The sequence below is a fragment of the Melanotaenia boesemani genome, chromosome 2 (assembly GCF_017639745.1).
Source record: "Melanotaenia boesemani isolate fMelBoe1 chromosome 2, fMelBoe1.pri, whole genome shotgun sequence".
Lineage (NCBI taxonomy): Eukaryota > Metazoa > Chordata > Actinopteri > Atheriniformes > Melanotaeniidae > Melanotaenia > Melanotaenia boesemani.
The window spans coordinates 5,063,996-5,081,004 of record NC_055683.1 but is presented as its reverse complement, the minus strand read 5'-3'; the positions used below and the strand labels follow the sequence as shown (position 1 = coordinate 5,081,004).

At 38.5% G+C, this 17,009-nt stretch overlaps 3 protein-coding genes across 3 annotated transcripts in view; 1 reads left to right on the top strand and 2 right to left on the bottom strand.

Moving 5' to 3' along the window:
* Positions 1 to 17,009, bottom strand: part of LOC121654244 (deleted in malignant brain tumors 1 protein-like) — a 240,805-nt gene that overhangs the window by 75,003 nt on the left and 148,793 nt on the right. The window lies entirely within an intron of this gene.
* On the top strand, positions 1,800 to 6,241 carry LOC121654221. Its single transcript, XM_042008251.1, has 7 exons — positions 1,800 to 2,225; positions 2,831 to 2,964; positions 3,178 to 3,325; positions 4,078 to 4,221; positions 4,905 to 5,009; positions 5,266 to 5,530; positions 5,608 to 6,241. Exons 1-7 carry the CDS (start codon positions 1,858 to 1,860, stop codon positions 5,806 to 5,808), a joined length of 1,365 nt encoding a protein of 454 aa, XP_041864185.1. The 5' UTR covers positions 1,800 to 1,857; the 3' UTR covers positions 5,809 to 6,241.
* LOC121654633 lies at positions 6,235 to 8,836 on the bottom strand. Its single transcript, XM_042008853.1, has 6 exons — positions 8,747 to 8,836; positions 8,320 to 8,472; positions 7,479 to 7,607; positions 7,064 to 7,204; positions 6,783 to 6,897; positions 6,235 to 6,682 (listed from the first exon to the last, which is right to left on the bottom strand). The coding sequence occupies exons 2-6, from the start codon at positions 8,401 to 8,403 to the stop codon at positions 6,465 to 6,467; spliced, it is 687 nt and encodes a 228-aa protein (XP_041864787.1). The 5' UTR covers positions 8,404 to 8,472; positions 8,747 to 8,836; the 3' UTR covers positions 6,235 to 6,464.

Genomic DNA, 17,009 nt, shown 5'->3' with positions numbered 1-17,009 from the left:
ATGCAACTTAATTTTTTCAAACAAATTGAATTATAGCAAATTAATATCTTCTTGATATTTGGTTAATTTTAATCAATTTGTCCATGCAACTTTCAACACATTTCTGCCATGGTGTTGTTAAATTTAACACATTTACATTGGCCTGTTAAATAATATTGACTTATTTTTTTCATTTAAATGTGGTTAATTATTTCAATACATTCTAATCAAAATGAAGGAAATTAAAATAGCTCAATTATATCAAGTGTCACTTTGTTGCCATCATTTTATTGAGTAACATCAGTTCACATTTTTCACAGTGTGTACGAGAGATCCGTTGTCTCCCGGAGCTTCAAACCCTCATCAACCAACACAGTACTGTTTGTACCTTTAAGCAGGAAGTCAGCTGCAGAAATGGTTAAGGGGTCTCAAACCTCTGTGTCCTCCCTTGACACTTCTCCATCCAGGGGGTCATCAGAGTCCAGCAGGGACTGGACCTCCAGAAGGGGAAACTGAGCTGAATAAGGCGGTGGAGGAGAATACTTTTTGTCAACCGCTGGCTGAATAGAACGCTCACAGAGAGAACAGATTAGTTGAATACAACAGCAGCCACAGATCAATCAATCAATCAATCATCTTAAAAATCGGCTATGAAAAAAAAGAAAAGAAAAAACAAACATGGTTCAGTTCCAAATTTTGTCTTAAAATAAAACGTATGTCTGATATGATTTTAAAGTCTGCTGAATTGTTTTCAGTGAGAATATGACTTCTCATCTTTTCAGAGTTTTAAATTAATGCCTTTGCTGTAAATACAACAATGTCTAGGTTCATTATCTGTCATTTAAGGAATGTATGGAAATAAGACCTGTCCTCATAGCTAATAAGACCTGTCATTTATAGCTTTGTGTGGTTCAGCACACCATCTCGGAAAGGGGGGTACTTTATAATTATTTATTTATTTATTTTTCTAAAGACAACTAAAATGAATAAAATAAAGAAACTGGCCCTATAAGCTTAAACAGTGCTGCTTTATAATAAAAATACAATACAATTTTAGAATATAAAATGTAAAATTTCATTAGCTCCCAAAAAGGTCTAAGAAAGGAAAAAATTAAATATCAAATGAATAGTAAACAGTAGTTTTTATAATCTCTGTTGATGCTCTCAATTCCTGTGTTTCTATTTCCTTCAGTCCCTCCTGTTCTGAGAGTAGCATCTGAAATAGCTGTGGTCGATAGCCAGTGACGTTTTTTGCTGCTTTATCTGCCGCTGCGTTTCCTCTGGCTTGCCTGTCCTGTATGGAAAGCCGTTTTATTCAAAATTAAATAAATAGAAAAATAACTAAATTATTGAATATATATATATATATATATATATATATATATATATATATATATATATAAAAATAAATAAATAAATATAAATAAATAAATATATATATATATATATATATATATATATTTATTTATTTATTTATATATATATATATATATATATATATATATATATATATATATATATATATATATATATGTATATATATATATATATATATATATAGGACACTTTTATTTTGGAGTAATTTTTGGGAGCAACATATAGTGCAGCACCACATTGTGCTGCGCCTATTTCGTGCTTCTGTTTTATTTCGGATCCTTATATTCAAATGAAGGGGCGGGGCACATGGGCAGAGTTTGTTGAGTGACGCTGGTGTGGTCAGAGTGCCTACTTGTGGAAAGTGATTTCTGATCCGCCACCTGGAGTCAGAGTCCTCCAACCGTATTCACCAATCAGAGTAGAGCCCCATCTGGTCCAATCAACTGTCAGGTCATGAATCAACTGGGTTCAGAGGTCAGGACGGCTGTGTAAGCGGACAATATGGATTACTTTAGAGAACTGAGAGACAATATGCTGTCCTTTGCTGACGATATTGAGGAGCGTGCTTTGTCATCAGATTGTGTTTTGGCCGCGATTGAGAACTTTGTCGAGACACTGGGCCGTATAAGTGCACTTCAAGACATTGACATCGATGAAGAACTAATAGATAGATTAAGAGAAATTGAGCACCGAGTAAGTGTACAAGAAGTCCAAACACCAAGCGCGGGAGCGGGGCGCCCGCCTTTGGATATACCAATTTCTGTGCTCACTACATTTGCGATGGCCGGTTTGTCAACCCATGAAATTGCTCATCGGTTTGGTGTGTCATCCAGCACAATACAGAGGAGACTGTCTGAAGAGGGGTTACGGTAAGAAACAAGAAAACTTAAAGTCTAATATATTTTCCTTCGTAATACTAAAACAACTGTTACAGCTGCTTTCAGAAACTGCCTATTGAGATCAGTCTAAAATACTGAACAAAGTGTCTTGCTTTACAATTATAACTTCTGGAGATCTAGTAAGGACTTCTTCAGCAGTAGGATTAGGTGGAGATGGGGAGAAAGCGTGGTGTGCAAATTCACCCTGCTGGGAGAATGACAGAAGAAGGTGAGGAATGGGAAGCTGAGTGCAGTGTTGGCATTGTAATTTTCTCAGCACCTGCAGCATTTCCCATTTATTCTGTCTAAAACTTAAACTAATATTTATTTATTTACTATAATAAATTAAAATTATTTATTACTAAAACTATATATTGAAAATTGATAATTGTTTTTACTTTTATAAGACTATTGATCAGAGAAGTGAGATCAAAATTAGGGATGAAGTGAGTCTGACAACATAATGAAATGGAAGTAAAAAAGAAAGCAGAACACTTGCTTGTTTAAGTTCCAGTAAAATTTAGCTAACATTTGTTGTTGCTTGTAATGGTTGATATATATTTTATGTATTTCTAATAGTAATTTATTTCTAACAGGAGGTCAGACTTATACTCTCCAATTACAAATGATGATTTGGATGCTTTGGTGATGGGCATCCAGCGTGCTCATCCAAACGCTGGCTACAAAATCATGCTAGGACATGTCCGATCCAGGGGCATACACATTCAAAGTAAGAATGAATTTTATATAGTAAATCTCAGCTAACCAAAATAAATAGGAAATTAGTTTGTCAGTTTATGTATATATCTCTACAAATTGTACCTATTGCTGCTGTCAGTTTAAGAAGTTATATACACTAGTAGCCTTTACACTTTTTTTTTATAACACAGTACATGTTGCATCTTACCTCAGTAGTATTGTCTGCAATTGCAAAATCTAACAGGGCATCGATTAAGGGCATCAATGCGGCGAGTTGATCCAGAAGCGATCTTGATGCGACGATTAACCATCCAGACTGCAAGGCGGCGTCAGTACAATGTTCCTGCTCCCAACAGTCTGTGGCATATAGATGGGAATCACAAGCTAATAAGGTAAAAAATTTTTACCTCTGATTTTGGTACTGAATGGTGTATTATAATGTAGTAACATGGTGGCCTACAAAATTGTATGTTCAATTGTTAGGACTGCAGTTCTCTCTAAGCCTCTGTTGAATGACCAGAGGATCCTTTTAAATGGTAAATGGAAAAAATCTGCAGGCAACTGAAAACCACTCCTCATGAAGAAGTTATGAAGAAGATCACAGACTTTCCAGTCACACCATTATCTCACCCTGCAGCTCAGTCATGGACCTTAACACAAACTCATCCCCCTACCATCTACTGAGACCGCCTCCATCTCTAGCTGGTCTGTCTCCTGAGATGTCTCCAGGATGCAGGCAGAGATGGTGTCAGTCCGAGGGCTCAGAAAGCCTGCTTAGAACTACTATGGTGGATTCTTAAGAACCTTTTCAACACCAGCCTGAATCAGTAAATAGTTCCTGTGCTGTGGAAAATATCCTGCCTTGTCCCAGTACCTGAAAAATCCCAACCATCTGAACCAGAGGACTACAGACCAGTTGTCCTAACATCTCATATGATAAAAGTCCAGCATTGGACTAAGCGGTACAGAAAATGGAGGGTTGGATTCTATAAATTCTATGAAGTTTTATTGTGAGTGAGGTCTACACAAAGTGGACATGGGGACATATGCATCATGGGCTCTTTTTCATGTTGTTTTTGGACATGGGGCTATTTTTGTGTGCAAAATATTAGCCCTATTCATATATTATGTCTTTTTTTAACAGATGGAGGATAGTTGTCCATGGTGGAGTGGATGGATTCTCCAGGCTAATAGTTTACCTTGGTGGTGCCACAAACAATAGAGCTTCGACTGTTCTTGACAGCTTCTTATCTGCCGTTAGCCAATATGGTGTTCCATCTCGAGTTAGGTATGTGCTGTTCTGCAATTTTTCTATGATAACGTATACAACTAATATGATAACATCTATAATTGTGGGTAGTTTGTAATTCATATATCCTTACATGCACCACTTACTAAAAGTCAGGGATGATCAATTTTCAGGTGAAATTTCTAGAAAATGTAAAAAAGTTAAGGCTCTACTGATATTATATCTGGAATGTAGGAGATTTAAGTTCAATCATTTGATGGTAATTCCTTCATTTCAAACAGTTTATTGAAATAAAGCTGACAATAATTGTGGTTAAACTGTAACTTATCATGTGTCATGTCAAGTCATCGTAACTTGTCATGTGTTAGGTGTTGTCTTGGTCTGATGATGTCTAATGGGAACAGGGTGATGAAGAGAAAATTTTAATTCAAACTATAAATTAACATTTAGTGGTCGATTCATGGTTCACACCCTTCTTTCTTATATTTTTATGACTAATTATCTTTTTAGAGAACTGTTGAATGTCTAATAAATACTTAAATAATGAGCGGTTGAACATGTTGATTTTAAAGGTTTAGAATAAGTTAACTTTTGAAGGATAAAGTGGATTTTAAGTTTGATTGTGACATTCAGCTGAATATCCCCTAACCTTTGTGACTAGTGTATTTAATGCTAGAAAGATGCAGCTTTTTATAGTAATAACCATGTTTTTCATTAAACAGATCTGACAAGGGGGGTGAAAATGTGATGGTAGCTCAATTCATGGTCCAAACTCATGGGGAGAACAGGAATTCTCATATAACTGGAAGGAGTGTTCATAACCAGAGGTAGGCAAAGTTGAGAATGCTGAAAATTGAACACATGGCCATTTTTACTTTGGGATACTAACCATTCCAACAGTTTGAATTTGCTGTTGCCTTTAATAACAATCTTTCATGTCTGATTGGTTTTCATGTATCAGTGTTCATCGTGCTGTCTCAGGTCTGTCCTCTTCAGTCTGTTCGACATAATTTGTGAGGACATAAAACATTTCCATCCTATTGACTGAACAGTGTCTAAAGCAGCTTTACTATTGCCTTTCAGAATCGAGCGCCTTTGGAGAGATGTGTATGAGAATGTCCTTGATCTCTACTACAACATCTTTATCCAGATGGAAGCTGATGGAGTTCTAAATCCAGATGATGAGATTGACCTGTATGCCCTACACAGATGCTTCATGTCACATATTCAGCACAGCCTTCAGTGTTTTAAGCAGGCATGGAACCATCATGGACTAAGAACAGCAAGCCACCGCACACCTATGCAGTTGTGGTTATTAAATGACAAGGAGGGACAAGATTCCTCAGAGGTAAAATAATATTATTGAATTAGTCGCCCTGTGCGAATTTCTATATACCTGCCAGTTTTATTCTTTCTGTATTTCAGGTTGATGAGGATTATGGTGTTGACTGGGAAGGACCACATATTCCCTGCACTTCCAGTGTCAGTGTTCCTGACGTCCAACTCCAGCGCCCATTGAGTCCCCAAGACCTTGCAGCCCTGCCCCACCCTGGCGTTCCTTTGAGTCAAGTGCTGGGAGTTTATATGGAGACGGTTCAGAGCCTCAGAGCTTTGAGTCAAGCATAATGTATTCTGACAAAACAGGAAGAGCAACTTTAGTTCTTTTGCAGAAGCTTTTTTTTTTTGGCATGTGCCTGACAGTTCATTCACATTTTTAAAATTGTCACTGTCAATTTTAAGTTCTTTTTATTTATACTGGCATATTGGTAGTAAGAGGGCTATTTCCATTGTCACTGTGAAGATTATTTTTCTTCTAGAACATTTGGATATATGGCTAAAATCCTGTAAATTATCATCAGTTATCAGTGTTGCATTTCTCATGGTTGATCTCATGACCTCTTCATTTAAAAACATGTACCCACCCATTATAGATCATTTCAATTAAATGAAATTGCTTTTAAAGTTGTACTTTGTTTTTATTAATACAAACATCTGTGGTTAAATCTTATCGATGTACATAACAAAAGTTTTAATTTACATCTCTGATATGTACATAACAGCTTTGGTTCAATTTTATCAGTCGGACAAAACAGTGAGAACTTTGGGCCCTGCAGGCAAGAGTAAGAGCTGCAAAACTCCAGTAAAAACTGACTTTTACTTCTCAGAAAACATGTGCAACAAAATCTGCAACTCTTTCAAATGTAGTGTAACTGATATAAGGAACAATCCATCTTTGGCAAAAAAAAAAAAAAAAAACAGGAACCCTGTGTCTCCAATAAATTCTAGACAAGACCGAAGCCTGTATCAGTAGTGTTGAGACAAGCCTGCAAGTCGGTTACAAAAACTTGGTAGTCGTGGTAGTGTGCTGGAAGACGAAGTGTTTCAAAGCATGTTGAAGATTTTGGTAAATCACTGTTGACAATTTCCAGGGTGAGTTCACTGGGTAGTAGTTCCCATCCTGTCCAAAACTTGAGGAGTGCTTTGAGCTGTGTGCAAGTTGCTGTGGAATGATGAATAGAAACTGTTTTAGGCAGCTGTCTTCTTTTACATTCCAGGTAACAAATGAAAACAAACCCATGGTTTGGCCAGTACATAAGTACCATTTTCAATGAAGTTCCTCAGATATCCAGCAACTCTGCATTTATCATCTAAGGAGCATTCCTCCTCATCTTCATCATCCTCCATGACAGGCCACAAAATTCTTTCTATGACTGACTGCAAAACAAGTTGCTATCATTATCTTTTAGTGCATCTTCGTGTATATAAAGAACATGGCACAAAGTTGGTATGTTCTTGTCTTCAAGACCTATTAAAACAATATACAAAAAACACCATGAGTTAAGTATTGCTCTTTTCAGTTCATAAAAAATTTCATATTTACATGAGAATTGAGAGCAGCTTCTGAATTCCTTGGAAAAATCTTTGGAACAATGTCTGCTCTCTCCTTCAGAAGTTCCCAAATCATGGTGTCTTTCAGACCTTTCCTGAGCTGCTTCACCTGTCGGCCTGTCCTTGAAATCACCTTCAATCAATAAAAGACAGAAAATGGTTGTCAGTTGAAGATATGCCTCCTCAGACTTCTCTACATTAAGAGTACACATGTGTCAATATAATAAATAAATCCTTAGCCATCACATTAAGTAAGATTGTGCTGAAGATATGTGTTGCAAAACATAACGTGCAGACTAACAAAGGAAACCTTGCTAACATTTAAGCATAGGACTTTGTAAAACATACACACATTAACAATATTATTAAAGAGAAAAAAAAGAAATACAGCAAACACTGTTACTCACAGCATGGAATAACAGCCGCTCATGCAACCACTTCCGGTTGCCTTCAGTGACATCAGGTAGGTCCCAGGACAGGGCGAGGTCATGCACAGCTTTCTTTTCCTCTGGTGTCAACTCAGCAGTTCCTTCCAGCTAGAAGAGCAGAGTTTAAGTACAGCTGACTCACTTTGGTCTCAGTTGAGATCTTTAGTAATGTTTCTTTGTGTGTGTTTTACGACGTTAAGTCTGTAATATTATATCTCATAATAGTCTGTGATAGAAAATGCAATATTACTGCTAGTCCTCCTCTAGTGAGTTGTACAAAAGAAGAAATTTAAACAAATTTGTCAAAATAAAGGACAATAATAAAACCCTCTACAAAATACAATGAAAAACCCCAATGTGTTTACTGCAAGGCTTATTCATTTTCACTAACAAATAATGTGAGATTATTCCTGCTCAAAACAATAGTTATACAAGATCAGTGCTTATAATGATTTCTTATGAAGGATACAGCTGTAGTATTTCCAATACTCCTGTGATCCAGAACTGACTCAAATAAGTATGGGAAATGTTTGGACAGACTTACTAATGTCATTTTTAAAAGCAACAATGCAAATTGCCTTGCGGTTTGTTAGAGTGTCTTTTAATTGCAGCTCAATTTAAGTTACTTGTCAGTGATGTGACTTATAAAATATGTGTGTATAAAATAATTGGAAACCTGTCCTGTAGTCTGATTAATCAGATATATTTCCTGATTCAAATATAGAGTTAGAAGAAATTCCCCAATTACTGTATTACAACTTCAGAGTACATTAATTTTTTACATTCATTCTTATTAAGTAAATCAAATTAAATTCCTTACCGACTGGATAATGGAACGAGTCAATATCAGGGCAATCCTCAGTGTGGATTGTTGAAGTTTCTGGTGATCCCCCACACAAGACATGAACTATTGCAGGACTTAGACCAGCAAAAGATGGGCCACCATGTAGGAATGAATGGCCAATCATTCTTCCTAAAACAAAAAAGGGCATTAATAAAATGGATAAATTATTTTATATATTTTCCAATATGCTGACATGAACAAAGTATGTATGTAAAAGTTAAAAGGAAGAAAGTATGTATGTATGTAAGATGCTGTAGCTGATTCCATTATGAATTGACTAAATCCAGTCAGATGCATTCAAAGCTTAAAACATGACTACTTAAAATATTCCCTAAAATAAAGTGATTAATGCAATTTTAAAACAAGAACACTTAAAAAGAGCAGAGCAAGCGCTCCTATATACCTGCCACAAGAAACATGTCACTGTCAAGAAGGAACTGTGCAGTTGATGGAGTTAAATGGTCTGCTTCTCCCTCAAAAAGTCTTGTAATCTTAGTGCCCCCTGCACACATTTAACCAGGATTTCACAGTTAAAAACAAGGCAAATGCAACCTCTTTAAACAGGTGTCAATCACACACCCAAATATAAGTCTCAAATGCAACATACCAAAATTCATGTGCAATCCAAACTCCAGAAGGCTCATTGCTTTTGAGAGGAAGAACCTGTTGCCTCCCTCTCCAACAGCAACATCCCCTATAGGTACAACATATGTGTTTTGATTAAACTGTATGTGAAATGTTTCTTTTCTTCCCCCTACACCCATCACTCTGACATTATAGCATTACCTTCTAATTTGCAGCTGAGAGGGCTAGCCCACTCAATCTTTGAAGCCTTGTAGAAGGATATTAAAGATCCTTCCTGGTCTTCAAATGAATCTTGCAAGTCCATTCTAAGCAAGAGTGGCTTTTTCTTGTCATGTTCAGAGAGTAATTTGGACTTGTACAGCTGTGCAGCTTTGTCTGGATCTACTTCAGACCTCCAGTCTATAAAAAATATAAAAATTAAATGAGTGACCTGGATGAAAATGCTAAAACACACATAATCATTCACAACTTAGCTAATGTCAGCTAATGATCTTCCCTGGTAGGTAGTCAAATTCTTCACCTGAGTGAAATACTGTCCCATTCCCCTCTTCTCTACTAGTGAATGGTGTTTCTTCTGTCCTGACTTCACTGAAGCTACAGGATGGCTCCTCAGACCTGCTTGGGGTATTTAGTTCACCCCTACGTTGCATGTCAACACAGGGTGATGCAGCAACTGAGGGTAAGCTGAAAGAGGGTTCACAAATTTGATACATCATCTCAAAGAACAAACTCTTTGATGTTTGTATAACATTTAACCTACTATAAATGACCGAAGTGAACTCTAAGTAGTAAGAGCACTCATTCCTTTCATATAAACTCAGGGATTTTTTGAAGCGCAGCACACAAGCTGAAATTGTTGTGTCTAGCGTCTTTAAAAAGATTAAATTTACAATGAACAAATATTAGTGTGAAATCTTACCACATTACATAATTACCGGTTTAAAAACAGGCTAGCACAAGCTGGGAGAACCTAATCTGACATTACATATTATTGTTGCAATTATGAAGCCTATAAATATGCTACATTATATATATATATATATATATATATATATATATATATATATATATTCAATAATTTTGTTATTTTTCTATTTATTTAATTTTGAATAAAACGGCTTTCCATAGTCCTGGCTTTTCGTGTGTGCTCTGACTTTAACAACTGCCACTTCTGTGGGTTCTAAGAGAGCCTGTGCCAAGTCCTTCATGAGTTTGGCATGTTTAATTGGTTTGTGAGTGGATGTCAGATATCCACCTTTTTCCCACTGTGGAAGTTCCATATGTACAGCATTTACAATGTAAGCAGAATCTGAAAAAATATTCACTCTTCTATGTTTTGCATATTTTAAGGCTGCAATGATAGCTTTTAGTTCAGCTTTTTGTGCTGACTTGTGTTCATCTGTAATGATTTCAGCTAGGACAGTTTCAAACTGTCCTTCTTTTCTCTGTGTATTTACATCTTGGACCACTGCAAATCCAGCCATTAACTCCCCCTGTGCGCCCCTGAAACAACAACCATCTGTAAAGAGTGAGAGATCAGGATCAGAAAGAGGTGCGGCATACAGGCCAGGGCGAAAAGATGAAAGAGAGATAACTCTGGGCACACAGTCATGTGGTTCTCCATCAGGGAAGGCCTCAGCAGCATTAGAACGGGTGCACTCAAAGGTGATATGGGGCTGACACACAATGCGGGAAAGTTTTGTGCATCTACGAGGAGAGAGAGTGAAAGCAGAAGAGTCCAACAAAGCTCTAACTCCATGAGGAGTGTGTACAGTGAGAGGATGACACTGAACTACAGGAGCAGACTTCACCAGTAGAGCAGCGACAGCTGCAGTCGCGGTGACACAAGTTGGCTGTCGGACCTCCATGGGGTCAAGTGTGACACTGTCATAACGAAGGATATTGCGTGATCCCTCCTTAAGTTGATATAAGACAGAATGAGCATGTTTTCCTGACAATGAGGTGTCCAAGTGAAAAGGTAAGGCGTAGTCAAGTCTGGCCAATGCAGCCGCAGAGGCCAGATCCTGTTTAAGGGAAATGAAGGCTTCCTCAGCTGTAGTAGTCCATGAGAGTGTGGCTTTAAGATTACGGTGACCAGCCTCTGTGACCATGTCTCTGAGAGGACTGGTGCGCTCCGTGTATGAGGGGATATGATTTTTGCTATATCCCACTAAGCCAAGAAAAGAAAGCATGTCCTGAACAGTAAGAGGTTTGTTAGCATGAAGAATGGCATTTCTGTGATCAGGAGAGACAGTCAGATTCTGGCCAGAAATAAGACGTCCTAAAAACAGAACTTCAGGTCTGCAAAACTGCATTTTATCTTTTGAAACTTTGAAGCCACCGTCCGCCAGTTTCTGTAGCAGGGACATGGTGAGGTTAAGACAGCTTGTCATATCCGTTCCAGCCACTAGGAGGTCATCTACGTACTGTAAGAGAGTGGTACCTGGAGGAATATCCAAGTCCTCTAGAAAAGTTCTGAGACATTGGTTAAAGATCCCAGGGCTCAGAACCCAGCCCTGAGGAAGAACACGATAAGTGTATTGCTGTCCTTCGAAGGTGAGAAGTAAGAGAATGCATATCTGTCAAAGAATAAGGCTTGTAAACTGAGCCTCCAGCTGGGTGTTGCATCAGAGGAAAATTTCCTCCAAGTCGCTGTGGCATGTTCTGAAAGTATGGTGGGCCCAATTGTGGCTCGGTGGAAAGAGAGCTCTGCGGTTCCACTGAAGAAATGTTTTCTGTGCTTTTAAAAGTAATCAAGTCAGAAGTGGCCATGCTGGCAGAGGGAGCGGGGTCCTGAGAAGGATGCCACAAAGAAGTGGAGTCATGAGTGACCTGTTGGTGGTTCTGTCTAGAAATGTCCTCCATCTGCTGCAGAAAGGGGTTCGTACTGGCTTTTACTGGAGTGGCACTCAAAACTCCTGCCACTGTCATAGAAAATGTTCCGTCTGAACCAGAAAGTGGTCCAGTTTGGGAGCAAGGCGTGTGCTCAGTCCCCTGAGGGTGGTCTATAAGCTGACTAGTAACATTCCTTCTGCTAGAACTGTCCCTCTTATCCTGCTCCATTGATGTAGAATGGAGAAGTTCTGCAGGACTCAGTGATGGATACAAGGTAGTATGAGAAGTCAAAGAGTCTGCCCGAGCCTCCTCACAATCCAAAAATCCTCCTTTTACATTAAGGATTGGCGCCTGAAGAGCAGGGCTTGGAGAGGTCTGATAAGGAGGTGGATCAGGACGGGAGGGAGAGAAGCTCGACTCCCCGTGTCTGCTACACTGGTGTCGCTGAAGTGCATACAATGCTGTTGCAGTGATATAGATATGATGAATAAAAGCTCTCCAATTCTCTGCTTCTTCAAATTTTTTCTTCTTTTTACCCTTAGTAATCCTACTCGCGTTTTCCATTTCTTTCTTAACAACCTCCTTAGCTCCTTCTGCCTGAGATTCAGCACATTTTAACCATTTCAGTACCTTATGAGGATCAGGGTTTTTCACATTCACCTGGCTTATCTGCATTCTAGTCACACAATCTGACCAAAAAGAATCAAACTCTTTTTCTTTGCCTGCAATGCTTGACTGGGCTTGATTTTTTACACGAGTTAAAAAGTTGTCTTTCTTGCCCTCCGCAGGAGGGACTTGCTCTGCTGAAATAGACATGTTTTAAAATATGGACTCTGATGTATGTGAATGGATCGTGTCCCCGAGTTTGCTACCTTCACACCACCTGCGAGATCACAGATCAACCTACTTCACCAGACCACTGGCTTATGTTAACACCGCTAGGTTTCCACCAGTACAATGCTTCAGTCAAAATGTTCACTCAGCGTCCGGTGTGATATTCGCAAAACCCGGTTTTAATTCTCCACACAACAGAAGTCAACAATCAATACAGTTTTCCCCCACAGAGCAGAAAAATTTATCCAGTAAAAGTTCTGCTGTCTCAATCCTCTACTGTCCGGAATTAAATGAAGACAGCAGAGAGTTTTTTTTTTTTTTTTTTTTTTTTTCAAAACACTTAAAGCTCGGTGTTTAAAAGCCTCCCCACAATACAATTCTCCCACAATGCAGAAATATCACAGTGCCACATGCAAAATCAGCATAGCAAAATCAATGAAGTTCTCAATGAAAAATGTCACAATGTCACATGCAAAATTACCATAGCAAAATCACTAAAGCTCTGAATACACTCACACCGCAAAAATGCAACAATGCTGTAGGCAAAAATCACCACAGAAAAAGCTCTGATAACACTCACAATGCAAAGATGTCACAATACAGTATGTAAAATACCATAGCAAAATCACTAAAGGTCTGGATGCACTCACAATGCAGAAATATCACAGTGCTGTATGCAAAATCACCACAGCTTCTCAAAACGCTTCTGAAAACACTCACAATGCAGAAATATCACAATGCTTTATGCAAAATCACCTCCTTCTGAGCTGCTGCTGTCCGGTTCTAGAATAGGACAGCGCAATCCCACACTTTTAGGTTATTATCTTCAGTTGCTCTATGTTCTGTGTATCAAAGCCACCACAGTTTGCTCTACATACAATTTATTTATATATATATATATATATTTTCTTCCCCACAATTATTGTTGTAATAATATATTTATATTAATATTTATAGTTATAAATTATTATTCATAAGACATTAGACAAACATAAAACATACAACGGGGTACCCCAAAACTAGAAAGGGACTGGAACCCTTTTTACTCACAGGAGGACTGAAACCTCCTGCGGTGAGGACTGGCACCTCACTTTTACAGGGACTGCAACCCTGTTACTTGTAGGGGACTGGCACCCCTATCCTTAAAGGGACTGAAATACCCTTTTTACTCACAGGAGGACTCTAACCTCCTGCGGTGAGGACTGGCACCTCACTTTTACAGGGACTGAAACCCTGTTTACTTGTAGGGGACTGGCACCCCTATCCTTAAAGGGACTGAAATACCCTTTAACTTTTTACCATATAATGAATTGCTTTCCTACAGACTGGCTTTTTACTCACCAGAGTGAGGGTTCAGGATGTCTGATAAATTTGGTTAAAATCAATCTGCAGTATTCAGTACATTAAGTATAATAGGTTACTGCTTACCTTTGTTGTGGTGGGCCCAGACTCAGACAACCCGAATCCTGCTCTGGATGCTCTCCGTTGCCGTTCTTAGTGGATCACGTCGTGGGTCACCAATTTGAAGTTTTAAAATATTCTTTGTTGGCTTTAAAAGATTTGTTCACCACCTGTAAATCAATCATCAGAAGGAAGAGTGTTCAAAAATCCACATTTTAAAAGAAGGCAAAAACACCAGAGTTTGAGTAGAATTGACAATTCTTTGTTAAGCCAGTAATAAGAAAACAATACATATCTTCTCGAGAAGGAGGCCTGTTAGCTTAGCTTCTGATCAACTAATACACAAAGTGTCGGGACCCTTCGGTTCAGCCAAAAGACCCGCCTACCTAAATTATCCTCCTCATTTATAGTGATACAAAGCATTGTGGCTATGTGCGTGCATGTGGTGCGCATTCATGTGAATGTGTATTTTGCAAGGTGGTCCTTCCTTCTTCCGGGAATTTGATTCCTCCAGGTCCTCCTTTTGGGGTACGTCAGAGCTGAAAGGAAAGAAGATGCTTCGCTCTGCCCTGTTATCTGTCTGCCTCTCTGTGCTGACCTCCTTCTACCTGTTCCCACCGTTTTACACAAAAGGCTGTACTTTTAATGATTTCTGAGTTACTGGGAAATTCCGTTCTGCTAGGAGTGAATAGATAAGCAAAGAGATGTAACAATATTTACAATTTACTCCCTACTGGCCATCCAGAACATTGTCAAGGCCGCTAGTTCTTAGCTCTTTTCTCAGTACTGAACTCAGTAACCCTATATGAGTTTATGTGAATGCACTATCTGTAACCTGCAAAGCAATGATAACAATTAAGCTGTAGTTCTATTAATTAAAAGCAGAGCCTAATGCATGTTACTAAAATCTAAGGATAAAATGTAAATGAATAAATGAATAAGAATGCTTAAATAAGTAAATGAATAATAAATGAGTAAATGAATCAAAATGCTTATAAAATATTTGCAACAACACCAAAGTAAAAACAGAAACCCAAAAACTAAAGAAATGTATTGTTGTTTCATTTTTTACTTGTGGTGAGGCAGTCGTTTTTTTAGTCCTGGGGCTTAAAAAAAGAAAAAAAAATTAGACCTTCAGGATTAATAACTACGCTGGGCTCATCCAATCCAAAACTAGGGTGTCCAGGTTTAATTAGTTGCACAAAGCCCAAGCCAGGATGAGCAGACATGGATTTATCAAGCCAAGTGAAACTTGTCTTGGATAAGTGTGCGCTGGGCTTCATCAAATAGACAGAATCACTGATCTACCATGGCAACGATGGCAGCGTACTTCTCTCCGTTGGAGCAGGACATCCTTCTGGAAGCCTACGAAGGCTTGCGTCAAGGACCCAATTAATAAGAAGGGAAACGCCACCACGGTTATAAAACAAAGAGAGAGCGTAGCAACATGTCGCAGACCCCCTGAATGCGTAAGGAGAGGACAAATACATACTACAACACACTCACTACTCCGCTGAAACCATTACAACTACAATCCACATAGTTAATTAATGTTTCCAAAATTGTAGTTGACGGTGGGCTGTGCTGCCCTTCACAGTGTGACTGTTTGAGGGGACGAGTCTCAAATAATAGGAATGCTGATTGAGGCGGCAGATTATGGACTATGATTCCGGTCAGAGAATCAAGGCACTTGGAGAGAGAGATCTGTTTTCTTCTTTAATAGAACTTCTGAGGTTTAACATTGTTGTACAGGATACTGGTATACGTGTCTCTGTGTGGGTGTGTGTTTGTGTGTGTGTGTGTGTGTGTGTGGTCTGAAAGGAAAACAATGAAATGTATTACAAAATGTTCAACATAATATTAAGCAGTTAAATCAATAAACATTACACAGAAACTGCTTTATAAGTGTATGATAGCGTAGACACAGTATTAGGGGTTGAAACAGTGCAAATTCCATCATTAACCTTAGCAGGAGCAAGAAAAAAATGTTCTAACAGCATTACCAGCATCAAATGTAAACCACAGTAACATGAATTGGAATAATGAACAACTTATCCATAACTCAGAAGTGGAAAGCACTTACATTTCCTCAAGAACGCACATATAACTGGGAAAACACACAGAAAGTCCATGCAGCTTCGTACAGTCTACTAGCAACTAGTCTGCTGCTTGTCAGCGTGGCTGAACATGCCCCAACTTGTCTAGACAGCATTTTTCTTCTCGCCAGCAGAGGGTGCTGTTGAATCTTGACCTGTAGGGCTTTCTCACAGTGACCATTTTATTATTATTTTAGTTTATATGCATGCTTTCAATTGAAGTTAAATATGACCTACATTGGCTGCGGATTTAGTGTCATTTTAAATAGATCTGGCCTCGTATGATGTGTGTGCTGTATACTGTGTACACAGGCCTGCCAGGAGGTGACTGCATCCACTCATATGTCCATTAATTAGTTGCGCCTGGATGTGTCCTGCATTTATTACAGTGTGCAGACATGAGGGTGTATTATGTACAGACCTCTGTGAATGTCTGTCTTCTCTAGTGTTGTATAATATGCTTGTATTCTGTGCTTTCTATCTTTTCTATCTCTCAAACTGGGGTCCCACAATAATTTTAGAGAGAAAAAAAAAAGTATAAATCTATATTATGTTTGCTTGTGTTAGTGTACATAGTGACTACTTCCCTCAGTTAACTAAATTTATTAATTACAATTGATGTGAGAAATGTGCAAATACAGAATTCTGGATTCGTATTGTCTGTCCCCTGGACTAATACAATACGGAGTCTGCTGCTGTTACAGTCAGAACTCCCTCTAACTGATCCTGGAATCCTTATATAGGTCTGATTATACACAGTTTTGCTCACTAATGCTGCAGTTGCAGAAGTCTGGTTGGCTGCAGTCACAGGTCGACCTGCAGATGTCTACCCCCCTCCTTGTGACATCCATCCATTTGATGGCTTCTTGTGTTCTGGAAAACAGGGACAAAGAAACCATACACAGACAAACAAGG